This window comes from Corythoichthys intestinalis, chromosome 11 (genome assembly GCF_030265065.1).
Source record: "Corythoichthys intestinalis isolate RoL2023-P3 chromosome 11, ASM3026506v1, whole genome shotgun sequence".
Lineage (NCBI taxonomy): Eukaryota > Metazoa > Chordata > Actinopteri > Syngnathiformes > Syngnathidae > Corythoichthys > Corythoichthys intestinalis.
The window spans coordinates 7,629,340-7,653,258 of NC_080405.1; the positions used below are offsets into that span (position 1 = coordinate 7,629,340).

A 23,919-nucleotide genomic window follows, 5' to 3' on the forward strand; every position below is an offset into this window, starting at 1 on the left:
TATTATCTTTAATTTATTCCTCTTTCTACCCATGTGATAAATAAGAATTTGGTTCACCTCAAAATCTGGATTGTGCCAGATTGAAGAAAATTTTACAAGGCGTTATGATTGTGTGCTTTCGATTCCTTTTACTCAAGCTTTCGAAGTGAGACTATCATTGGGTTCTTGAAGCAGCTGTGTCACTTGACATTGGAACTAATAAATGGGAGGGTTGACCGTTTTACCGGATTACAATCTACAGTGGGGAGAACAAGTATTTGATACACTCACAATGGGAAAACCCATTGGCAGTGTATCAAATACTTGTTCTAATTCCAGCCATGATTGTTGTTTTCTGTCAATTTGCTGTCCTTCCGTTACTCTGCACAAGCTGCTGAATTGATTGCTCTCACCAAAGCGTGCAAACTTAAGCTGGTTGTGTATAATTTACACAGTGTCCCTCCCTCACTGCTGTACAGATCTCTGTGGAGGATAGTAAACTTTGGCAGAAAGCAGGCTGCTCATAGACTGATGTCGTCTGTGGGGCCATGACATTAAAACCTGCTTGCCTAGACATTTTTACCATCATTACACAAGGCTGTTGCCACACAATTGAGACAATTTGTAAAAAGCGAGGATTTTTCATCTGTTTAGTAAGGGTGTAACGGTAAATGTAATAGTATTGAACCGTTTCGGTACTTGGTGCTCGGTTCGGAACGGACATGTACCGAACGAGTTCCTGACGTAATATAACCCTTACTTTTCGAGGCTGTGAGTCAATCGGGTGACATTTTCTTTGTGTAGATTATATTCACTCCGTCTTCTCTACTATAATGAGGACCAACACGGTAGGACACTATAACCTAGAAACGTCAACGGCGCGAGAACGCAGTGAAACGCGGGCTTTAAAGTCAATCAGCCAATGCACACCAGTCGCAGTGCGGCTGCGCATTAGACGCGTCCCAGAAGCGGCTCAACACGACGCACGCAAAAAGAACGGCAGAGTTTATTATATGACACGAGACACAACCCTCCTGCGTCAATACTACTACCGGTAGCTAGAATCGGGCAGACCGCAAGTCACTCGTGTAAAAATACGGTGGATCCAGTCGATTTTCAAACTAATGTGCAATCGTAACCTACTTTTCGAGTCCATCAGATCTCTTGAGTGGTAGATCGGGGCACAGTTGACTGGTCTTTGTTGATTTACTGCTGTCTTCTCTGCTATAATAATAACCAACACGGCCCCGTGTTCAATACAAAACCCTCCTACCACAACAAAACAAGTAGGAACTAATATTCACATAGGAACTAAAGTTATACAACATAAAATATACAATATAAATGAATACTACATCACATTTGTAAAATATAAACACATAATAAAATAAATTTAAATAAAATAAATTGAAATGAGCTAAAACACCTGTAATTAAATAATACACACATCCTGCTTACACAATTTATTAATTTCTGTGTGGTGCTTTAACTTGAGAAAATCCACCAATAAAGCTTTTGAAAACCGTTCATAAGAAAAAAAAATGTTTCATTGAGGCATTTTATTTGTAAAATACATGTTAAAATCTTTGTCATTGGGATTGCTTTTCTCTTGAGCACAGGACTTCTTTTTTCTTCTTTCTTTCAGAAAGAAAGCTGACCAATACAGGGGGTCTGAAAGGCAAATTGTTGTTGGATTATCTTTAAATACCCGCTACTTTTTGAGCAGAATTCTAGCTTTGTATAGGCTAATGTTCCTACTGTTGAAAGTACAAAAGTGTGGAATAAACAACTAGCACATTTATATTTTGCATTTTGTTTTCTTACTGTACCGAAAATGAACCGAACCGTGACCTCAAAACCGAGGTACATACCGAACCGAGATTTTTGTGTACCGTTACACCCCTACAGTTTAGCAAATTAATTTAAAGTCAATAATTGTTCGCCTATTGTGTGCTTAGTGTATTTAAACTCAGGACACAGAAATAGAGGATATTTTTCTTTTAATTATTCAATTTGGCAGGAAAAACAATGTAAAAAATAAAAATGTTGATTTGAAAAACAAACAACCACAAAACAATTAGTAATACAAGAAAAAGATTTTTTCCATCTCACTATTGTTAGTATTCTAGATTTGTGGTTTTAAAAAACAACTATGTTGTTTACTAAAGGTATTCAAAGACTGGTGCTTATGTAATACACACAAAAGCTCATTCGCAGCAAAGAAAAATGTTATGTTTGAATCTTGGTTGTACAATACACTTGGTTGAACTCAATTTTTGACAGCAGACTAGCTGCAATATGTGGTCAGACCAAAGATTTCGGGATGTAGTTGAAATTATTGCTCAACGGGAACCACTTCTAGGAGAATCTGCAAGCTTCTGTTGATAGAATCTACAAAGAGACGGAAAAAATGTGTACATGAGCAACATATTGTCAATTTCTATTCATAAACCACACAATTTTCAAGCATATACTGTACATGTTCTGCTCTGAAGGGACTATCATACAAACTGTTGTAGCCTCACTGTCTGCGTATATACATTTAACCAAGGGCGTAGGTGTGGTGTCAATATTGCTCGGGACGATATAACAGCATAACCTGCATGAACACTTTTTGCTGGGGACGGGACATTTATAAGACTAAACAGATGGGTGAACGGGGGCCAGCGCTACATTTCTCACAAATATCAACCTAATTAATTGATAGGCTAAATGATCAATGAAAAATAAATCTGTATTGATTTATACTAACTTTCACACTGCAAAATTAAAACGTCTTAATCTGAAAATTTTCTTAAATCTAGTCGAATAATTTTCTGTCTTGTATTGAGTGTTAAAGACTAGATAACATATTAATATGTCAGTTTATTCCACTTAAATTAAGTAAACTATTACTGCTACTGTTTGTTCTTATTAAGCCCATACATCTATTTTTCACCTAAATCCAGAAAAAAAATTATTTCAAATAATGTTTTGAACAATATTTGTTCTTGAATTAAAAACACCTCTGACAAACAAGGTTTTTTCAAGATTAAATATACGAACTTTTTGCATCTGTTACTTATTTTCAACTAGCTATTCTTCTTATTTTAAGGACTCAAAGTGAGTAAAATTTACTTGAACCACTGGCAGATCATTTCACTTATTTCTAGTAGATTTACACTGCTGGCCAAAAGTATTGGCACCCCTGCAATTCTGTCAGATAAGGCTCAATTTCTCCCAGAAAATGATTGCAATTACAAATGCTTTGGTAGTAAAAAACACAAAAGAGAATGGAAACACAAATTAAATCATTATCATTTTGCACATAACTCCAAAAATGAGCCGGACAAAATATTGGCACTCTTTGAAAAATCATGTAATGCTTCTCTAATTTGTGAATTAAGAGCACCTGTTACTTACCTGTGGCACATAACAGGTTGTTGCAATAACTAAATCAAACTTCAAGCCAGTTAAAATGGATTAAAGTCGACTCAACCTCTATCTTGTGTCCATATGTGAACCACATTCAGCATGGAGAAAAGAAAGAAGACCAAAGAACTGTCTGAGGACTTGAGAAACGAAATTGTGAGGAAGCATTGTCAATCTCAAGGCTACAAGTCCAACTCCAAAGCCCTGAATGTTCCTGTGTCTACCGTGCCCAGTGTCATCCATAAGTGTAAAGCCCATGGCATGTGGCTAACCTCCCTAGATGTGGACGTAGAGGAAAAATTTACGAGAGATTTCAACGAAAGATTGTGCGGATGGTGGATAAAGAACCTCGACTAACATTCAAACAAGTTCAAGCTGTGAGGGTACAACAGTGTCAACCCGTACTATCTGTCAGTATCTGAATGAAAAGGCACTCAATTGTAGGATACCCAGGAAAACTCCACTTCTGACCCAGGAAAAAAAACGAGGCCTTCAAAGAAAAGAACACTGTCTCCACAGTCAAACACAGCGGAGGTTCCCTGATGTTTTGGAGTTGCTTTGCTGCCTATGGTACTGGACTGCTTGACCGTGTTCATGGAATTATGAAGTCTGAAGACTACCAACAAATTTTGCAGATAATGTAGGGCCCAGTGTGAGAGCTGGGTCTCCCTCAGAGGTCATGGGTCTTCCAGCAGGACAATGACCCAAAACACACTTCAAAAAGCCCTAGAAAATGGTTTGAGAGAAAGCACTGGAGACTTTTAAGCGGCCAGCAATCAGTTCAGTTCAAGTTTATTGTCCCCTAAGGAGGGGAAATTCAGGAATCTTACAGCAGGTGAGCACACAGATAACACAAACAGATAACACATACAAATTAAAAAATGCTTCGCATCTCAGTGCAAGAATTGTGCAAACTTAGCAGCCTAATCGCACTTGGTAAAAAGGAGTTCTTTGTCCTGTTGGACTTAAAACAAGGGACTCTGAATCTCCTGCCTGAAGGGAGAAGCAATGAGACTTGAATCCCATAGAACACCCATGGAGAGATCTGAAAATGGCAGTTTGGAGAAGGCACCCTTCAAATGCTGGAATTTTAGACCATTGTAACAAACTCATTGATGGATACCAGAAGCAGTTGTTCGCAGTTATTTTGTCTAAAGGTTGTGCTACCAAGTATTGGGCTGAGGGTGCCAATACTTTTGTCCGGCCTATTTTTGGAGTTTTGTGTAAAATGATGATATACTGTATATATTTTTTTGTTTGTTTTGTATTTTTTCATTGCAGATATTACTACCAAAGCATTTGTAATTGCAGTCATTTTCTGGGGGAAACTGAGCATTATCTGAGAGAATTGCAGGGGTGCCAATACTTTTGGCCAGCAGTGTACACTGAAAACAAGGGAATTTAACTAGTTTTTAGTAGGTGTTTTTGCAGTGCATATGTATTGGTTCAGGGGATACACTGTTCGATTCAAAGCTTTGTTTTCAAAAACTACTAAAGAAACATTTTGAAAACTTCCAGAATATATGTCTGGATTTATTAGCAAATTTAAATAGAATATTTGAACACAAATTATATTAACATACACAAGAAATACAAACTTGGTAATCATCTCTTAACTATACAGAAATGCAAAACAAAAAAACACAAAAAAAAAAAACATTTGTCTCAAGACCACTCAACATTGTCAGTCAGAAATAAAGAAATTTAATATAATTGAAAAAGCTTTTTAGTGAGGGTATAACAAAAATACATAAAAATGGAGTCTTGCTTCAGGTAAAACACTACTGCTCTTGTCTACAAGCACAGCCAAACTCAACAAGAAAAGCTTCTTTGGGCTGCTTTAAGACCACATATATAAATTAAATAATAATGAAAATTGGGGAGAATGGGGTAAACCTCAGTTCACTACATTTCTCACAGATTAATTAACGTTAACAGTAGATAAAACAGACAGGAGAATATTTCTATCAAAGCAGCTTCCTACTCGAGTTTGGGAAATTCACACAGATTAATGTCATGCTAACTCTGATGCAGGTCAGACTTTCAGTAGCAAAGTTAGTGGTGTGTTCCCCTCCTCCACAACTTTTTACATTACTTACAGTGGCTGCTGCAGGTGGAAACAAAACTTCTAATATTCCTCGTCTTCTAAGGGGGCGGAGGAGGCTGCATGTGCCTCAGCAGTGTTTGGGGGGGGTCAAGTCATCAGCCAATCAAATGTGTGTTCGGTAAATTGTGTGATACTTATATAGCGCTTTTCCAACTTTTAAGGCGCTTTACACACTAAAACCAGATATTACTCATCCTTAATAGATGAAAACAAAAATAATCCTAGGTTTCTGTTCAGCACTGTAGCGAGGCTGACAAATAGTCACAGCTCAATAGAACCTTATATCCCAACCACCCTTGGCTGTGATGACTTCCTAAAATTTTTTTTAACAATAAAATGGTGTTATACTTATATAGCACTTTTCCACCTTTCAAGGCGCTTTACACTATCTCTCCATCTACCTACTGGTGACGCGGCACCAGGAGCAATGTGGGGTTCAGTATCTTGCTCAAGGATACTTAGGCAAGTTCATCAGGGCAGAGAATTGAACCCACAACATCTGGGTTGGGGGACGACTACTCTACCACTGAGCCACGCCATCCCCATTTGAGGGGTAAAAAAATGGTTTGCCACATTCAGCAAGAGAAAAGGGGTCAATGTAAGTGAACATAATGAAAGTAATTTACTTAATGATGGTAGGGTCAATTCTATCCTTACAACATATGGGAAGACAATCTAAATGACCCATATAACTGAATTCATTATATAATGCAAATAAGGTTGCTTAAAATTTGGTGGGGACAATTTGAGCATCCTGAAAAGTTGCTAGTGTTATGTCCCTACTGTTCCTATGCAAACCTATGACCTTGCATTTAACAAAGCTGTTCATCAAAATTCCATAGTACCGTCACATTATATTGCGTTGGATTTATACCAGTAAAAAGAAATAAGACAAATAAAACAAACGAACAAAAAGCAATTTTAAAAAATCACGCAAAACGAATGAGACACATGCAAGATAACAACAACAATAGCCAAAACAAAAATACTACTAATAACAGAATTTACTCAATATGCCCGAAAAGGAGTAAGATGAAGCATTTGCTTATTAAAACAAACCCCCCTTTCTCTATTCCTCAACTATCAATATGTATTGATCGTTGACATATTTTCAATTTAGTAATTTTGACAGTCAAAATCTCATTTTAAGAGGGTACGGAAATTACAAAAAAAATTAATCACGTACCCTACAGAGGGTTAATATGACTGTTAAAGTCGCTGATGTAGCTAAAGAAAATGTCAAAATGAAGAAAAGTGTTTTTTTTAAAGCATCATTTCGTTACTTGCACTAACTTCTGAAGAATTCAGAGTGACATGACATGTCTCTTCACCATCATTTATGCTGGATGGCCAGGGAGGATCCCAGACACCACGGTGCTAAAAATTTCCGACATCTTTGTACTTGCAGAACAAGGTGATCTTTTTCCACTGGTGAGTCTATAAAATGCTTTACTCGCACAAAATGATTTAATTTAGATCTCTATTCTTAAATTTCTATCATGAAAGGACATGGAGGAGCACAATGTGTTCCAGGTCCCAATCATGCTGCTTGGAGACTCTGCAGACTCCTTGCAAAACTTGCTGCTGAAAGGGCACAGTGACTTGGGAAACCTGACAGCTGAGCAAAAAACTTCAACAGGCGCAGCAGCGCAAGATTATCAGTTGAATGCGCTTTTGGACGGCTAAAGATGCTTTGGCATCTGCACTATATCCGCGAGAAACAGGACAAGACTTATGAGGCCCTCTCAGGGTACCATGCAAAACAATGACAGAACAATAGTAGCATGGACACAAGATAATTGTATGATGGGGGAGGCATTTTAAGAATTTTTTTCAGGCTAGCTTTGAAATACAAAATGAGACTTCTAAAATAACTGGTAACTAATCATATTGGGACAATAAAGACTTAGTATTTCAGAGGTGCAACCAAGGGTGAAAGTCGGCCGGAACGTTGCAGAATGGTGCTTTGACCCGAAAAATATGACGGCAACTGTCAAACCTCAATGTTAAAAAAAAAAATTAAAAAAAAAAAAACACAAAAGAAAACGGCCAGACTGCCACCCACGCACCTCCAAGAAGAAAACAAACTATCTAGCATATGCGGGCTGGGACAACCCTGCCTGGAGTCCAGTTGTTCAATTGGCTGACATACTGACATGTGATCAGCATGGATAGTTAGCTCTGATTGGTTCAAATGCAAGTTTCCCAGAAAAAAAAAGAGCAAGCTGGTTAATACGATTAAAAAAGGCACATGCAATGGAAAATTGATCAGATTTTTAAGAGAAAGGAAGAGATGAACAGGCTAATTTTATTTGCTCTGATGGGGCGGTTGAGAACATCTTCCATGTTATAATACCTGACCCCAGATATAATGAAAAGAAAATTCTGACTTTTTTTTTTTTTTTTTTTTTTTGAAAGCTTTATGTGGAACTTACACAAAATATAGTACAAAAAATATATTTTTTGAAAAAAATTAATTCGTATATGTTCTGTAATTTTTATAATTGCAATACATAATATATTTTAATTCAGCAATACATGCAGTTCTCATTGTAACACAAATATAACTGAAGTGAGATTGAACACAAAAAGGTTTTAAACAATTTTTTGTACTGCAATGAGGTCCAGAGATGCTTGTCTCCAATGTGATACATTTGGCAATATAGTTAATGTGCACTTTGAACTTTTTGTTTTTTTTCATTTAACTATGTTAGGCGTGCCATGCCGGCTGGGGGGCTGCGGCGGCGGCTCGTGGCCCGGGTGGGCGGACGGGGTTGAGGACAGGCGTGGGGTTGGTGGTGCATCCCCTCTTGCCATCCCTGAAGGCCGGTAGATGGGGGCTCGGGTGGCCCAGGGGAGCACCCTGGATAGACGAGGGCTCCTTTGCTGGGCAGCGGGAGGAGGGATGGGCTGCTCTGCCCCCCCCCCAGCACCGTCCTCCTTCCCCGGGCTGGCTGGGTGGGTGCCGCGGCCCTGTGTCGGCGCCTGCGTGGCGTCTCCGCTCGTCTGCGGGGCTGTTGCGTGCCCGATGGGGCTCGCGTGCGACCGGATGTGATTGGGCGCACTCGGGCAGGGGGTCCCGGTGCTGGAATTGGAGATGGGGTGGCGTAGAGTCGGTCGCCAACGGGCTTACACTCCCAAGGGATTCACACGATTACTGGGTTCTAGATCACAGAGATGATTTGTGTACACTCTACCCCTTTCTGTCACTTAGTTTATAGACTCCCCCACCTCATTCTCCCTCTTTCCCTGGTCAACAGGCCCCCCACATGGTGTCAACCGGAAATACATTTAGGTGACGATAGCACCAACATATTAGTAGTTAGTGTAGTTAGGCGTTCAATGTATTTCTTGTTGTTTGTGTTTCTTTCTTTTTTCTCTTGGGTTTCTTTTCGTCTGTTCCCCCATAACCCCATCCTGTTCGCTGCTTTGTCTTAATAAATGAGGTATGTTGAATGATCACAATGGAAGTATGTCAGACTCTCAATGTGAAACATTAAAACTGTTTGGACTATCCGGGCACTTAAACTTCCATTCTCCTTGTCAAACAGCTGAACAGGACAGGTTTTAAAAAAAAAAAAAAAAAAAAAAACTATGTTAGGCTACTTATTTATTTCCTCATTTTTAAAAATGAATCATTTGTACTTATTTTGTTACTCTTTTTTTATTGTTTTATCAATAATGCAAACTGACATATTCAATTTTAATCTACTGCAAGGGCGTAGCTTTGCATCGGGACGGTAGGGACATAACACTACCAACTTTTCAGGAGGCTCAAACTGTCTTCACCAACTTTTAAGCAACGTTATTGCATTATACAGTATAATGACTTCAGTTATATAGGTAATTTAAGTCGTCTTCCCATATGTTGTAAGAACAGAATAAACCCTACCATTATTAAGTGAATTATTTTCATTATATTCAGATTTACATTAATCCCTATTCACATGCTGAATATGCCGGTCCATTTTCACCCCCTCACAAACGCACGTTTAATTAGCTGATGACTTGACAACCACAGACACACACACACACACACACACACACACACACACACACACACACACAGCCCCGACAGATTCATGTCAACAACATGCCGCCTCCTCTGCTCCTTTCGAAGAGGAGGGATATTAGAAGTTTTTTTCCACCAGCAGCAACCACTTTAAGTAATGTAAAAGACATCAATGTGGAAACATGTGGAGTAAGATAGTTTAGATAGTTGAACGCTAATTTTGCTCCTTAAAGTCTGACCTGCATCAGAGTTAGCAATTTCACACAGTTTAATATTATGCTAACTTGCAAAACTACTGCTGTCAGGCCAGCCTTCGCAAGGAACAACAAAGTCAAGATAGCCGTCCCTCATTTGGATCATTGTTTGCATTATGTGCATTACAGTAATGCAACGCAGTGTCTTCAGAGGGTCCCTTTATAAATTAAAAAAAAAAAAAAAAACACACACACACAAAAATAGGGAGCTTTCCAAGAATGGGTCCACTTCAAGTGGGACACTGACATGAACATGAACTGATATGGAAAAAAAAAAAAAAAAAACAGAACTGAAATGAAATCATACATCAGAATTTCATGAGAGTACTTTTGTTCGAGTCTGGTATGCCTCAGATGTCGATCGGTCCTTGGATATCTTGGATTTTTCTCATTATTTTCTTTTCCAAAATCACTTTTATATTACAATACTTTAGTGTGAGTCTTGGGGTGCTCCAGTGTCCCCCATTCTTAGATAGCGCCCCATTTTTTAATAAAGAGGCGTGCACTTCAAAATGTTTTAGTAATTTTTGAAAACAATTGAACGGTGTATCACATTAACCAATACATATGAATGTTAGTATAAGTCAATACAGATTTATTTTGTATTGATCATTTAATTAGGTTCATATTCGTGAGGAATGTATCTCTGACCTCTATTCAATAATCTGTTTGATCTTATTGATGTCCCATCCCTAGTAATAAGTGTTCATGTAGATTATGCAGTTATATCGTCCCAAGCAATGTTGAGACCAAACCTACGCCTAAGTTATTGAGTAGATAAAACTGAGAAGATGAGGGAGGGAAAATAAAAATTAGGAGATGGAGGTTGGGTTACTGTATGGTGTTTTTGTTAACTGTTATTTTGCACATCATTGAAAAAAAAATACAATTTTGAATGAAAATCTATTTCTCATGTATGTCTTGTTACAGTAAGTGTAATGCAGTAGCCTAATGAATGTGTAAAACCTGTTGTGTTTTATAGATATAACTGCCAAAAGCCAGTTTCTTTGCATTTCTGTGGTTTTAAGAGGTTTGCAACACAAAAAAATCTGGCTCTTTGGCGACCTTCATGTCAGGGAGTTGCAGCAAGAAATTGACATTTTCATCATTGGTTTCACACTCTAAAAATGGTTTGTTGTGTAATGAAAAGCAATTTTCTACAATAAAACTTTAAAATGCCTTTCACACAGTGTTTTTCTAAATCAAACAAAGCATATATATTAAACACAATACAAATTAACACTCAGCGGTCACTTGCATGTCGATTTGGGACACTTGAAATGTTCAGAACGCAGCAACATTCTGAAAATTGTGGCTCAGGTTGCATGTAAAACCACATACGAAAGTGGCCTGGATCGGATGGGAAATTGTCCACTTCCATGCGACATGTCCAGACCATCAAGACAGAGCCTCACTCGAGTTGGATAAAGGCAAAAATATAGGAATTGGGTCACTTAATGCTCATGGCAGTGTCATGTCTTCATTATAATAGTCTAATGACACTCTTATGGCACCACTGTCAAATGTGTTTCCAGAATACCAGAACTAGCAATTAATGAAACAACTGGAACAGTAACTGAAGAAATAACTTGCGCACAACATTAATTTTGATTATATTTTACATCTGTCACGCTGCAATGCATGCTTGGAGGCATGTTAGATGACAACAGTGTGGACAGCAAAGGTTGACTGTCCCTCTCAAGGAAGCATTGATGGCAAAATGAAGCTTCTTGAAGCAATGAAACTTTGCAGCCAATTGGTTCAAAGCTTCATAGTGGTTCATTTGGTCTTATGACAGTCTTATGATGTCGATGTCAAATAAATTGTTACCAGTTAATATCTTTTAGAGTAAATATCCCATAATACAGTGAGGACAGCTGTGACTTAAAGTCCATTGCGGCTTATCTAGGAGCAAATGCGGTTTTTGTGTCAAATGTGATGGGTGGCGGCTTATAGTCAGGTGTGCCTTATAATCCGAAAATTACGGTAGGATTTAATTTCATTATTAAGCCTTTTCCGTCACTTTTTGAGATAACAGAGCACATTTTGGATGCGAATCTATCATTTTAAAGTCACTTGTTCTCACATTGTATCGCACCTTTAAGTCTGCTGTGTAAATCTAGCCTTAGAGTCAGCGTAGAGCCCCAAGTTACAAGTGTTGTGTTTAGTGACTTACCTAAACCATTTTGCAACCATTTAGGCCTCCAGTTGAAGTGTACAAAGATGTAGTAAGCTGGGATCCCTGTCAGGGAAATGGCAAATCCAATGCCTGTGTTGACTGGGTCAGAGTATAGCGAGAGGAAGACCATGAAGAAACAAGTAAGGCTAAACACCATGGGGATGATAATCGGTACCTGGACAGAAAGTGACAAAGAACATGTCTATAAACAATAATAATAGTCAAGTGGTAAATGTTACATCATTAACTGGTTTGTTTTTTTCATTATTTTTCCTGTCTTTCTTGTAAATTGCCTCTTCAAGAATTTTAACTGTTTTTTTGTTTTTGGAGGGCTTCGTTCATGTACTCTGTGTGCGCCAGTTTATTTCAGGCAGCTCTTTCTTTACATTTGTGTTATGCAAACCCAGAAATTGTGTGAATGTGATTAGTTGATGGCCTACATGTTCCCTGCATTAGGCTGGCGACCAGTTCAGAGTGGACCCTGACACAAAATCATCTGCGCCGGGGGTGTCAAACAGATTTCACAAAGGACCGCAGTGGGTTCTGGTCTTTGTTCCAACAGATCCAGCACAGACAGTTCTAATGAGGTTTCTGCTTGTTATAAAGGCTCAGCCCTCTTCCTGGTGTCAGCGCAATACTGTACATTTTATTTTCTTGAATGGTTGCTAGCGTTCTGTTTCCCAGTGTTTTCTTGTTGGGTTCGCTATCACACAACGCCAGTTCGCTTGTGTTGGTGTAACGGACAGCTGGGAGCGAGTTGGCGTGGCAGGCAGTGGAAGCGAGCGTGGGTGAAGCTGTCTCCCCAGGTGTTCCTATAGAAAACAACGCCTGACATCGTTACTTGGGATTTTACAATCGATGCTCAGTTGCGCTCTCACCACTTGGAAAATAACAAATAGAAACATATGGTGTGGCGCTGCGTATATTTCCTGGAAGCCACAACCAGGAGTGCTTGTGCATTACAGTGGCGATCCTGGATGTGACGACAGTTTTGACAGACGGATAGTTCATGAAAAAAACTAATCGCATGCCTCTTTGACAAGGGGTACCACGCAGGTCACTTTTCGGGGTTTAATTTTCCTTTATACATTTTTATATACTCACGTTCGATCGGCAGTGAGTTGGGAGGGGCCAGCCCCGCAGCTGGCTGATCGGAGACAACGAGGGAGACGAGCTCTGTAAAAAAAAATGCTCATCTCCGCGTCATCCGCAAAGGAAGGACCACAAATGTGCACTGATATAAAGCATATTATTGCGACGTAGTTTGAAGGTTAAAGAAAACTGTGTGGAAAAGAAAAGAGGAGCGGGAATGCCACGCCGTGATCGTCCGCCTCAATTGTCTACGGTGCCGTCATGCCACACTAAAAATGGCGACGGCATGACATCACTTCCTTAGTATCCGATTGTTGTACAGAGATAGCAGTCCATATTAAGCGGCGGGTAATATTACCCGCCTAAATTATCCGTGTAACAACTAATCCGGATAATAGGCATACTAGTGTAGCTGACATGCCGTATAGTCCAAATAATTACACATTTAAGGCCATTATCTGTCCTAGTTTAGACTTAAACCAGGTGTAATCATTCATTTCCTTGGTTCCGTGATAGGTATACTAGCACATCAGTAAATGACAACAAACTATTTCCTACGGAATGCCCTGTGGAGTTACAACTCCTTATTTTTGCACATCGAGGAGGATTGTAAGAGATCAGGTAAATTAAAGCCATTTGAATTCCACACTGGATTCCTGTCACCTTTCTACCTGTGCTCTGACCGACACACCATCCTGTTTACAGTTAGTCCTTACAATGAACAAGCCCTTTATAACATTGGCTCAAGAACACTGCTAAAACAAGCAGCACCTGATTGCAATCAACTGATTACACTTGTAAGGCACCAGATTGGTGAAAAGGTATTCATCTCGTTACGTTGGAATGAAATTCAACACCCACTGCGGCCCTTTGAGGACCGGCTTGACACTCCTGATCTGACACCCTGTTACGGGTGTGGTCACATCATTTGGGTCAGGTGTCTTCAGTTTTGAGCTGTTGTGTTTAACGAATGAAGCCAGGTGTGTTTATAGTTTATTACAATTGTTAACACACGTTTGTCAATACAATGGTGGCTTTCTCAATACTGCACACATGAAATGTCAACATTTTATGTGTGCAGTATTGAGAAACCTGACGCCTGACACTGCTTTTTTCAAGAAGACTCTTGCCATCAAATCTCTACATTGTGTTCACTCGTGTGTTCATTGAGTACACCTAGCTAAGCTTTTGCTGCACACTACCAAGCATTTCCAGCACATCATAGTGCAAAACTGAAAGCACATAACACATAGTCAAATGGAACACACCATATGAATGGCAATGAATCTGGAAAATCCTTTGAAATCACAGACGATTTTCTCCCCATCTAGACATCTCTGGAAGAACCGCCTTGTGTGGCTTGTGTCACTCGTATTAGGCGCTTTCGCACTGTTGTAACTATCCGCAGTTCCTCGACCCTTTTGGGGGTGGATGACGTCATTTTGCGTGTTCGGATATGTAGGAACTTGGACGAGGACCTCGTCTTCCGAGCACCATTTTAGCCCCAAATCTGAAGTGAGTACTTTCCACGGGGCCGCAGGAACGGTATTACGTAGCTCTTTGGTGATTCACTGAAATCAGCTGCAAACACGCCCCTTACTTTTCGCGCATCACGTGGAGCCGCCATATTTAAAAAACAACTACCCTGCCTGTAAATTCTTGTTGTTGCTAGAAGGAAAAATAATGGAGCCAGAAAAATCTCAATGGAGCGACGAGGAGGTAAAAGCCCTCCTTGCTATTTATTCAACTGCGAACGTCCAAAGAGGACTTGGGGGGTCGCAACGCAACATAAAAATATTTCCCGAGATAAGCGCACAACTGGAGAAGGCTGGGATTTACCACAGCGCAAAACAATGTAGGGAAAAAATGAAGAAACTGAAACAAGACTACAAGAAAATCAAAGACCACAACAACCAGAGCGAGGCAGACAGAAAAACTGACAAATGGTATGAGACGCTCGACCTCATATTGGGCCACAGACCAGCATATGGAAACGCCAAAACAAAAGACTCCTCTGCTCCGCTTTTGCGGTCTTTGACGCAGAAGGAGAATAACCCACCCTCCCAGCTGCTTGAAGGTATGGCACAAGAAGTTATTTAAGGGTGTAACAGTTTGTTTTTGCATGTTCGGTTCGGTTCACTTGCGTACACTGTCGTTTTTGTTGTATTTTTCCCCTGATAAAATGTATTCTAAACGCTGCATTGGGAACCGAATTACTGAAGGTGTTTCCCCACGGATGCATTAAGTGTCGGACATGACTACTCTCGTTTTACTTTTTGTAATGGAGAAAGCTAAGTGAATAAATACATAGTTATGTCAACATTGCTGTACAGATATGTTGACCTAGATAACACTGCAGAATCAGAAAATGTGTCTACACTTAGGAAAATAAGATTTTAAAATAAGATTTTTTTTTAGAAAAGATTTTTTCACAGCGAAATTTTAAATTCTCAATCCTTTAAATGTTATGTTGTTGGGATGCATTATGTTTCTATTCAAACAGAGCAAAACAGATCTCTTCTATCAAATCCAATTCCTGTTGCCTGCAGTACCCCTTGTTGCCATCAGGTAAGTCATCCTGCCTGAATGCATTCAGAAATGTTGACTTTTTTTTTTATCTTCTCTAACTTACATTAGCCAAATGTAAATAGAAGACGTATGGTATTCCTATTGTTTATTTGAATTAAGGTCTAATTCAAAATATTTCTCTGACCACCAGAAACACCAATGGCTTTATCAAGCAATCCCATGCCCCCTCTGAGTGACAAATGCCAACCCGCATCAGGTAAGAAACCTGTCCATGCAAAATCCCTGCTGTTGTACAACTGTTATTTATCCGGCAGGATCATATCATGGCTGTACTCATGCTTTGTTTAAAAGAAAAAAGTTTCTTTATTAACCACCATTTGTCTCTGAACTTTATTCAAAAGTGTTAATCCCCTGTGTACCCACCAGAAAACACCGTTGTGATGTCCTGCCATTCCCTGCCCCCACAAAGTGCCAGTACCAGTCAGCTTACTTAAATCAGGTAAAGAAATGTTGTATTTTATGTGCAAAATCTGTGCTGCTATAATGGTGGTTAGCCTGGCTGAGTGAACTAACAACCTAATGGGATCATATCATTGCTGCACTTAAGTTTCATTAGAAAAATATACAAAACTGATAACATCCAAGTTTCTCATCCTTTATTATTGATATTTGTTGTGCTATTATTTTTTTCTTTGAAATTCAGTAACTATACACCGGTTTCCTGCTTGTCCAGATTCACAAATAATCAGCCAACGCCGCCCCAGCTGTCAGCACCCTCTGCCATCCCAGACCTGGTAAGGAAATAATCTGTTGTTCCTGCATCTTGCTAAGAAATAGTGAGAACTTGTAGTGTGGTGTACAGCCAGTTCTTCACTGAGTTTCCTCCTTCCTTATTTGTTGCAGCAAAGAGAAGAAAGAATGACACACTGTGCAACAACTGTGCAGGAATGGCAGGCTTCAGACGCAGAATACCAAAGGCAACGAGATGCGCAATTTGATAGGATGCTGCAGGTGTTTGAAAAGCAAAATCAACACATTGAAAAGCAGTGTCAGGCTCTGCTGACTGAGTCCAGCCGGCAGCATCAGATAGTAATGGAGGGTATTCTGGACATCATTAACAGGATGTCAAATCGGCATGACATCCTAATTAAAAGAAATGGGACTCAACCAAATATTGCACATCTAAATTTTTCTCTTGTTGCACAGTGTGATTTTTCAGTAAAATATATTACTTTGAAAACAAATTTTCAAACCAATTGTGACATGGGAAGATGTTCCTGTATGTCTGCAAAACTTTCTTGTACTGATTTATATCGGTGCCAACCATGTGAGAATGTTTCCAAAGAAACAGAAGACACTTGGATGGGATGATGACTTTGAGTAAAGCGATTTTGAGGAGTAATGTTGTCATGTACAGTTTTACTATTCTTTTATTTCTATATTTTTTTTAAATTCGTTTTTCAATATTTGTATGTGTAATAATGTGTATTTCTATAGTATGAGATACTTCCATGTTTAAATAAATGTGTACCAACAGTACCATACTTGAATGATTCCAACCTTTTGTGTATATACAGTGTGATTAAAAAAGGCTGTGCCAAAATCAAAATGCCATGTCAAAAACGAAAAACATTGAAAAAAAAACTACCTTGGACAGATGTAGGAAGTAACTAAGTTTAATTTCATGTTTTCATAGAACTCAAATATAGCCATCACCAGCAGCATGGACAACATCAAGATGACATGAGAATTCCTCCCTCCCGCGTTGATTGCGTCTGTTATGTAATCTTTCATGTCATCAATATTCGCTGGAAGTGGTGGAACATACACTTAGTGTATAACATACGTTATGTGCCATAAAGATGGATAACGAACTTTGTCTTTAACATACCAACACGTCCAGCAAGTACTGATGATGTGAAATATCGAACAACAGTTGCAATCAAGACAATAACTGCGACATGCACACGTTTGAGAGGAATTCTCATCGTGGCTTGATTTTGTCCGTGCTGCTGGGTGTGCTCGCATTTGAGCACTTGTGAAACATGAAATAAAACTTGGAAGTTATCTTCAACACGTGTCCATCACTTCTTTTGTGATGTCTTTCATTTTTTAAGTATCACCTTATGATTTTGGCACATTATATTTTTGATCACCCTTTAATTTTTTTGTCTTATTCCATTTTTGCCATGATTCACATTTAGGAGGGTGTGGTAGCAATTGGGTTGATTTTCAGCTATTTATGATCATGGCGTGCATTTTTTATTTTATATATTTCATTGCATAGTAGGTTGTGATATTTTTAATATGACACATAAGCCTTTAGCTTAATTCAATAAATATTTCATTGTGCTGGGTGCAAATCATTAATGTTGAAGTGTTTCCTTCAAGTAATTAGCTACATTTCTCATTCTGAATTCACCTATGTGTATACTAAGGCACCAATACTTGTTTCAAATGTTTGGTAGATGTGTTTATGATATTTGATAAAGATTTTGTGTTGCCAGAATTAATATAACACTTAAAACAAGCAAAAACAGCAACGCTAGATCTGTATTTTTGTGTATTCACATCAAGATACATTTCTGGCTGGTGACTAAGTTAGGAGGGTATTGGCTTTGAAAAAATCCATTTTCTAAGCACTTTTTCCATGGTCCCAATAAAGCCATATTTGCACAAGCTTGTCCATTCGCAGCACTTCCTGGTCAACTCTAATCTTTTAATGGACGAAGGTCTCACAGAAGAAGTTGTAGCTGTCAGTGAAGGGTGTTTCAGTTCTGAAAAACACGCACACACACATAAACCATGTGAGAACTGTTTCATCCATATCATATTTACATAATCTTCCAATCCAAATTATATAGGCTTGTCTATTCTGCCATTTTTTCCTGAATAAAATTATCAAATAGGTTTTTGGAACTACGGTTAAACAGACTAAATACTATGTTATTTGTCAATCTAAACTTTTTGCTCAAAGTTAACAATCTAACATCATAATAATGACCGCTACAGCCCAGAACTCACATTGCAAGTCTTAACTTCATATGTGATCTGACCAGAAGCCTACAACTCCCATAGTTATTCACAACAAAAGGCGTGTGTGTGGCTTACCTGTTGTGAATGTCGTTAAAAATCCCAGTCGACGCATTTTCAGCAAGATCCTTCGACGGAGCCTGGAGAGAAAGCCATTGTCTGACGCAACCACGCGGGCTCTGCACGTTTTTTCCAAATTCCTGCCCTTTTTCGCCCTTGGACAGTTGAGAGATGCATATAGCATCGTTTCGATGCCTTTTGACTAAATTCCGAATGCGGTTTTCTTATCTTTGGTTCATCTTCGCTCGTGTCGTAGCTTGACACGGTCGCCGCCATATTGTTTGTTTTCGAAGTGCATAGCAACAGTCCTCGTCTCCTATTGGTGCACGTGACCTAAAATGGCTTCACACACTGACGATACGACTCCGCCGTATCAATATCACTGCGCCACGGGGGAAAAAAAGACCGACACGAAAACGCTAATTACTAAAAAATGACTGGAAACCGTGAGTAGAACTTTTTTTTGGTAGTAATTAGCAACGTATGTAAATTACAATGCAGAGATCATGTAGATCCATTTCAGTGGAACGAAATCCATTTTCTAAGCACTTTTTCCATGGTGCCAATACAGCCTATTAAGTTCTGTTAGGGTTGTGCCCTAGTGGGTCTTGTCATGTGATTACCCATTGATTTCACCTGTTGTGGCCTGCTCCTTGTGTCTTGACCAATCCGCTGCCTCTTGTATCAACCATCTGTGTCTCAGTGTCTCCCAGAAGTCGCATTAATGGTAAGAAATACTGATCATTGATTAGCAACAACATAACTATGTTATTAAAAAGAATTCAGAGATACTTTATAAGTGTTGAAATAACACAAAATGCACACATTACTTGTATTTTTCTTTTTTAACATATTATATGGCTCTCACAGAATTACATTTAGAAATATGTGGTGTTCATGGCTCTCTCTGCCAAAAAAGTTCCTGACCCCTGTCCTAGCCTTTTGTTTGTACTTTTTTTGTTTTTGTTAATTATTCATAAACCTTTTTGAGTTCACCTGCACCTTGTCTCGCCTCCCCAATTTCCCTGCTTTTGGGTCTAATTTGACAAATGGGGGCTAGTTTAAACCATCACCCTCATATGTATGTGGCATGTAGGTTTTTGTGCGTCCTGTGTTTCAGTTCTATAATTTTAAAACCATGTTTAGTTTAGGTTCCAAAAAGTGATACTGGTAACACTGGCACCCTTGGAACATTGGGCAAAGCAAGTATTTTTGCTTTCTGAAAACAATATTGCTTGGATGAAATGTCCATAGGTGAAAACACAAAGTGTGTCAATACTGACCTTGAAGGGGCGTGGGAGGTCAGGTTGGGTGTATCGAAGATAGATTAATCCAAGTACGACCACACCAATAGATAACCACCGCAGAAAGCTCATGAAGTTTAACAGGCTGTAGATGTCTCCCAGAAATAGCTGGAGCATGGTCATCGGATACTGCACACAGAATTTAAAAATAAGTTAAGGGCAACTCCGCTTTTTTGCCACATTTTTCTGTCATTTCAGTTAATTGGGGGGGGGGGGATATAGTTGGGTTTTTAAGTCACATTTTATTTAAAAAATATTGAAAACATTTTATGAGCAGATATTTCATAAAGCCCGAATTTTTGCATTGTCTTTTCTGCTTGGAGTGGGTTAATTTTTTCCTCTCTTATCATTAAAAGAAAAGACATTGGAACTGGTGTTGTTGATAAAAGTGACGGGCCCAGACATTACATACTTCCACAGCAGAATGTCAAAAATTTAAATGGTAAATGGGCTTACACTTGCACTGCACTTTTCTAACTTCTAGGTGCTTTGACATTATTTCCTCATTCACCTACTAATTACACACCATCAGGAGCAATGTAGGGTTCAGTATTTTGAGAGTAAACACACATGACTGCCTCTTAGCAAGAAATCTTTCAAATAAACTGCACAAACAAAATATAGGCTCGTATAACCTTAGGCACATTATTTTTATAGACCCATCAAGCACAGGAAAACAAGGCTCCTCCCACATTTCTATCTTGACAGACCCTTTGGGCAAAGGCTTCACGGCCCCTGGTTGTCAGTATTAAGTGGCCAATGTCGATTGTCGTAATAGTGCACATCTAAATGTGGTCGTAGGGGGTTTTGGGGACACTTTTTCTAATAGGACATTAGCAGTGGACAGCGAGATGATTGTAGGCCTTGTCTACATGCTGGCTTGTTGACCTATTTCAAACTGTGTCCCAGAGTCAAGCAAAACATCTTGGGAATTATTGTCTTCTTCTTCAGTATACACCACAGGAATTGGAGGTGCACTGGTCAAGGGTGCATCCAAACAGGGGGGGAATAAAAGCGGCGTGAATTGGCTAGTGTCTTGTACAGATGAACATGCATGTTTGAAAGATCAAGGCAACTTAAATGCTTATCACTAACGGGATGGGAACTGGACAGCAATGTTTACTTTCTCGTTTTTGCTCCACTGCTGGCATGATTTCACAGGCACTGCTCAGGAGGGTGAGACACTTTTTCTCATACCATTTGGTGCAAATACAACTTCAGCAGACTTGAAGATCTTTGTCTTCTATGAGGTTAGCTTCAGCAACGCGGGTGTGCAGACTGTGCCAATGCACAATATTCCCAGGTTTCCATCCAGGCTCAGGACCAGGTCAACACTAGTTAGGTGGTTGTCACAGAAGAAAACATACAGGAGAAAACATATCCCTGGCTGTGTGATGGTTTTCCAAAATCTTGTCACAACATTGTTTCCCAGAGGTAGCTCCTACTTCACTCACCAAGATCAAGACTGAAGAGTGTGAAAGACCCTTGATAGAGCAGCGAAGGAAAATGGATGGGATAACAAGCAGTCAAGAATAATGGAAGAACAGCCTCTCCTACCACAAGGAACATCTGATAACTGAAATCTGAAGGACTCCACACCTTAGATTAGAAGATTCAGCACTCTTGTTGTGCTAAGGCTAGCAAAATCCTCAACTCTTGTTGCCCTGTCAACAGCAATGCGGCGTAGAACCTCTTGGTCAGACTGTGGGGTCTCATGGTCAGACTATGGGGTGTCATGCCAACAGCAGTATATCATGGCTGATCCCAGGTGAACTGGCACAGCAGAAAACTTTGAAGCTCCATTCATCAGGGTTTTTTTTTTTTTCGGCGGAAAGGCTTTTGGCCAGGATGAGTATTTATTACATTATTTCTAGGCTAATTTGCACTGGCAATTTTAAGGCCCTTCTACTTTCTTAGAAAATATTACATGACTTGGCACCTTCCTACCTTGTCGACTTAGTTGCATCGTATGTTCCTTCCAGAACCTACTTTCCCAACATGCACGTCTTTAGGTGACACAGAGAGCAAAACAGAAGTCTGCAGGTTTGCGAGCATGCTCAATCCGGTGAGGGGGGGACTGGGTTGCAGTAAACGAAGCTTCTATATTGGCTCCACACCAACCGACCAAGACCAGTTTGAATGTGGTCATCTTCCTTTGATGCAATGTTGGAGGAGTCTAGCATTAGGTCGTCAGGAAGGATCTTTCTCCTGAATACTATCTATGGTGTTTCATCACAATGAATGGACTTTGTAGTTGTTTTAGATATCGTTGTATAGCATCATTTAAATTTTTAAAAGTTGACCACTTGACATCCATTATTGCCTAGTCATCTTGAAGGAGTGATTCCACATCTGGTTCTTCCCCCATTTTCACCTGTTTGGGTTTTTCCTTGTTCTTTGGGTGTTCAGAACAGTGGATGTCATAGTTGTCTGTCAAACACTGTTGAAACACCCATTAAAAGTATCATAGCCAGGAAATCTGTTGGTTTTGATCCCTAACTTCTAGGGAGAATACAGATTAGTTTGATAAGCAATATGTTTAATAATCTGATCAGTAAACAGCATTTTTAAGTCCCGGGCGGGTGTCTTGATAGCATCTGGTGGTGCAAAGCCTGTATAAGGAACCTGGAATTCATCAGTATCTTAATGCTTTGAGATTCTGCTCTTATTTTTGTTTTCTGCCATTTTCTTTGCTGAGCCTGGAGCTGACAAAGGGGCTTCATCCAACACTTCTGTTATTCTTTTACTGAGCAGGAAACCGATCTTAATCGACCTAATTCCATAGATAATCTATAGTGAGTGCTAAATAGTTTTTGTAACATTCTTTATATGTCTGCCATAACAATCCGAGACTGCCAATTTATAGCTTAGAATGTAAACTAACGATACAATTTTTTGCTCCAGATACTTGGCTGTGTGGTATCGTTACCAATACTGCACTAATAAGTTTTTTGAAAAAATATTTAAACCTTTTTTTTATATTAAAAAAAGGTTTAAATATTTTTCTTCATATTATATTTTAATATAATATATTAAATATATAATATATTTAATATTACTTCACATCCACTTGAATGTAGAATCGTTGACTGTCGGGTCTGACACTTCCAAGTGTGTGTGTGGGTGGGGGTGGGGGGTTCACGACACCTAGTGTAGTGTGATTGATAAGATTTTTACGATTCCGATCCTATTTTCAATTTTGTGGAACGATTTGATACTTTATCAGTTCTCTTTGGAAAAAAAGGAGAACAAACAGATCAATTATGAGTGATGGCTGCCTTTGACACGTTTCAGCTCAGAGACCAGATTTCCCTTTTCAAATGCATACCAAGCAGGAATCAAGTGGTTAGTTAAACTGTCTCTGTTTGGGGCTTTGTACTTTGGGTTGAGAATCTTTTTAATTTTATAATGGGGACGAATGAGATGAAACATCTGGTTAGAGGAAAGCATGCAACTTTTAACATTCTCTGACTAAGGCCTACAATTGAACACATTCACCTACTGAAAATCAGGGTCATCTACGATGACTAAGGCTACGTTCATACTACAGGTCTTAATGCACGAATCCGATTTTTTCGTGTTTTTCCGACTCGAGTGAGGCATTAACTTGACGGTCTGAACGTGACAAGTCGCATAGAACGGGACCATTTCAAATCCGATCTGGGTCACTTTCGTATGTGGTCTAAATCCGATCTGGGCCACATTTTTCCAGACTGTCGCGGCGGTCTGTACTGTCCAGTCCCGCAAATCGGATTTCATGCAGCAATTACGTAATTACCGTAGCGATGCACCTGTGCGTTATTAGCGCCTAGCTTGCAATGAACACGGCTTTCGGGGAAGGGCTGGGCTTCACAACAGTCATAAAAAATAAAAATGGGTTGAGGATAAGCCTGAGAATGCTCAGTTTTCTCCTTTACAAGTGAGCAATATTTCAACATTGCTTACACGGCCGAGAGAGA

At 39.3% G+C, this 23,919-nt stretch overlaps 1 protein-coding gene across 3 annotated transcripts in view; it reads right to left on the minus strand.

Annotated features, from left to right (window-relative positions):
* Positions 1-2,002: 2,002 nt before the first annotated feature.
* The window catches only part of slc7a11 (solute carrier family 7 member 11), a 79,903-nt gene continuing 57,986 nt past the window's right edge, over positions 2,003-23,919 (minus strand). For 2 of the 3 annotated variants that reach the window (XM_057850944.1, XM_057850943.1), the window contains 3 exons: positions 19,940-20,089; positions 11,940-12,117; positions 2,003-2,370 (listed from right to left, as the gene is read on the minus strand). In XM_057850944.1, coding sequence (XP_057706927.1) covers positions 2,315-2,370; positions 11,940-12,117; positions 19,940-20,089 — 384 coding nt within the window. In that variant the 3' untranslated portion in view covers positions 2,003-2,314. The remainder of the gene's footprint in view (positions 2,371-11,939; positions 12,118-19,939; positions 20,090-23,919) is intronic. The other variant, XR_009064867.1, reaches the window with a different exon arrangement.